We start from the raw sequence: 3,452 nt of genomic DNA, 5'->3' as shown, positions 1-3,452 counted from the left end.
CCTGATTGCTCTGGTTATAGAACTGCCAGTATAATGTTGAGCCAAAGTGTGTAATAGACTTCTTGTGTTTTCCCCAGTCTTAGAGGGAAAGCTTTCAGTTTTTCATTCTTAAGTGTGATGTTAGCTGTGGGTCTTTTACAGGTGCCCTTTGATTGAGAAAGTTCTCTTCTGTTCTTAATTATTAAGTGTTCTTTTAAGCCCGGTTCTGAAAAGGTGCTAGATTCAGGGAAATGCTTTTTCTTCAGGCAGATGTGTTATTTGTTTCATTGTTTTAAAATGGCATAATGTTGAGTGACTTTCATATAATGAACCAACTTTGCATACCTCCCTAAATTCCATGTGATCATGGTATACAATCTCTTTTATTTGTTGTTGGATTTTGTTTGCCAGTATTTTGTTGAAGATTCTTTCACCTGTGTTCATAAGGGATATCGGGTGTGTGTGTGTGTGTGTGTGTGTGTGTGTGTGTGTGTGTATGTGTGTGTGTGTGTGTGATGTCTCTGTCTGATATTGGTTTGAGAGAAATACTGGCATCACTTTGCCTGCTATATGGGGAAGAGACCTGTGGCGTGAAGGATGAAGCATTGTTGGATTTAAGTTTAGCTAGGATTAGAGGGAGAAATTTAGGATATATCAGTGTGGAATTGGGGTGAGATTATCAAGACAGCTCATTCTCAATTTCCTAGGCCTGTGTTAAGTGCTTGACATTGAATTATGCTGTTTGTTAACTAGGTATAGATAGATTATACTTTGAATTTGCTACCTATTTTCTTTGTTAACATTTATGAAATTAGAATTTGTGAATCAGGTGTAATGTGCATTTAAGATACATTTTCTTCGAATTTTACTACAAAACAAGATGCCATTGAATAGCTGATGCCTTTTAAAAAGAGCTGGTAACCTTAAGTCTAAGAAATAAGCATGTTTGTCTTTAAGAGACAGAAACACCTTTAAAAGTTATAAATTTGCCCAAGAAGATGCAACTGGTGTGTGGTTAACTAGGAATTCCAACTTAATCTTCTTTGACTCCAAAGTCCATGTTTCTGAACGCTGTACAACAGTGCTTTTGTAAAAGTACTCGTCCTTTACATGTGATTTCACCTAATGATCAGTCGTGGTGGGTTTTTGGGTTTTTTGTCTTTATTTTTTTAAATAGAAGAGGTTAAAGTGAACATGGGACAAAGATATGATTCTAGAGCCATGTAGACTTGTAGTCATAGGTTTTTCAGCTGTCATTGAGTCTCGTTGACACTCAGTGTCTTTGTCTGTAAGAAACGGGTGTTTATAACTACTCTAGAGTTTTGGAGATAATCAAATAGCCCATTTTTCTGTACTTAACTAATATGTAGTATGTTTATACTTAGGTGGCAGTTTGTATAAAGGAAGCCCTGGGACTTGTGGCCGCACCCTCTAAGAATAAAAAAGGATTCAAAATATGGAACTACCATGTATGTTACGTGAAGAAGAACAAGAGCCAGAAGTACGGAAAAGGGAGGGAGAAACCAAACAAGCAGATGATGATGATGATGAAGTGATCTTGGTCGGAGTGGAACATGTAAATGAAGATGCTGACGTGATCTTTGTTGGGATGAGCTCAGCTTCAAAACCAGTCGTTTCAAACATACTGAACAGAGATACCCCAGGTTCTTGTTCAAGGAGAAAAAGGTATGGTCACTTCAGGAAAGGTAACGCTGACAAATTACAGCCTGTTAGTCATGTGACTCCTACATCAGAAGCAAAGACTGTCTTGCCAGTTTCTGACTCTGAATCAAGATCAACAGATAGTCCTATTATTATTGAACCTCCATCTCAAGCTGATTATAAAAGTATTTCACCACAAAGAGTGCCGAAGTGCTTTTCAAAGGAGTCATGTTCTTCTTTGATTACCTTCACAAGTTCATTGCAGCATCCAGTAGAAAGAGCGGTTTCTGCAGGAGATATGAATAAAAGTCCTCATGTCTCAAAGGTACTTTCCACTTGTGAAACAAATAGCAGAAATCCCAAAAGGCCTAAGCTCAGTGATGGCATTATAGGGGAACATTCTTTAGGTTTTTCCCCTTCAGGTATTTTTCATACAGTGACCACTCAGCAAAGCACACCGGACCGTGTCCATACCTCACTAAGCCATGTTCAGAATGGAGAACCTTGTCCAACACCTTTTCCAAAGGACAGTGTTCATTGCAAGCCTGTAAGACCTTTAGGGGAAAATGGACTGACAAAAACTGATTTTCCAAGTTTAGCAAGTCCAGACAAAATTGGTGATCCCACAGAAGGAAAGCTGATTGTGTTACTTGGTGACTTCTACTATGGAGAGCATATAGGAGTTGGGCAGCCAGAACCGAAGACCCACACAGCGTTTAAATGCCTCAGCTGCTTGAAAGTTCTAAAAAATGTCAAGTTTATGAATCACATGAAGCACCATTTGGAACTTGAGAGGCAGAGAGGTGACAGCTGGAAAACCCACACCACCTGCCGGCACTGCCTCCGCCAGTTTCCTACTCCCTTCCAGATGCAGTGTCACATTGAAAGTGTCCACACTCCCCAGGGGCCCTCCGCAGTCTGTCGCATCTGTGAGTTGTCCTTTGAGACAGATCAGGTTCTCTTAGAGCACATGAAAGACAATCATAAGCCTGGTGAAATGCCCTATGTATGCCAGGTTTGCAGTTACAGATCATCATTTTTTGCAGATGTGGATGCACATTTCAGAGCATACCATGGTAACACTAAGAATTTACTTTGCCCGTTTTGTCTCAAAATTTTTAAAACTGCAACAGCCTACGGACGTCATCATAGAGGGCACTGGGAAAAGAGTTTTCACCAGTGTTCCAAATGTCGGCTGCAGTTTTTAACTTCCAAAGAGGAAAGGGAGCACAAGACCCAGTGTCATCAAATGTTTAAGAAGCCTAAGCAGCTAGAAGGATTGTCTCCTGAAACAAAAATTGTTATTCAGGTATCACTGGAACCCCTTCAACCAGGATTGGTGGAAGTAGCGTCCATTACCGTGAACACATCTGATTTTGAATCATCACCCCCCAAATCTAAAAGTAGGAGGTCAAAAAAAGAAAAAAAAACTTAATTCTACTTTCAGTAAGTCTGAGGCAAGTATTTCAGTCAAAGTTAAAAACCCCATTAAGAACAAAAAAATCAAATTATAGCACTATTCAATAATATCAAATGTAGGGAAACCGATGGGTAATTTATGTGATTTTGTTTTAAATACAGGAAGTACAGTTTCGTTTGATTTGCATATTGAGATGTTATTTAAAAATCTATTATCTGTTTTTCATATAATTGTCTTAACCTGTAAAAAGAATGTGTGCATGTGTGTGTGTGTGAGAGAGAGAGAGAATGAGAGAATGGAGAAAGGAAAAATAACAACCTATTTCGGTATTTGATGTTACTTGTAAGCTCGAAAGCTCTACTATACATATAATCTGTAGAGTGTTTTAGCA

The 3,452-nt window shown here is 38.9% G+C and overlaps 1 protein-coding gene across 1 annotated transcript; it reads left to right on the top strand.

Annotated features, from left to right (window-relative positions):
• Positions 1-1,435: 1,435 nt before the first annotated feature.
• On the top strand, positions 1,436-3,076 carry LOC128070915 (zinc finger protein 280B-like). The gene has a single exon (XM_052663976.1). The coding sequence runs from the start codon at positions 1,436-1,438 to the stop codon at positions 3,074-3,076; it is 1,641 nt and encodes a 546-aa protein (XP_052519936.1).
• Positions 3,077-3,452: the final 376 nt, after the last annotated feature.

This window comes from Budorcas taxicolor, chromosome Y (assembly GCF_023091745.1).
Source record: "Budorcas taxicolor isolate Tak-1 chromosome Y, Takin1.1, whole genome shotgun sequence".
In the NCBI taxonomy this organism is placed as follows: Eukaryota; Metazoa; Chordata; class Mammalia; order Artiodactyla; family Bovidae; genus Budorcas; species Budorcas taxicolor.
The sequence above is the reverse complement of the archived record's forward strand: the minus strand, read 5'-3'. Positions and strand labels throughout refer to the sequence as shown.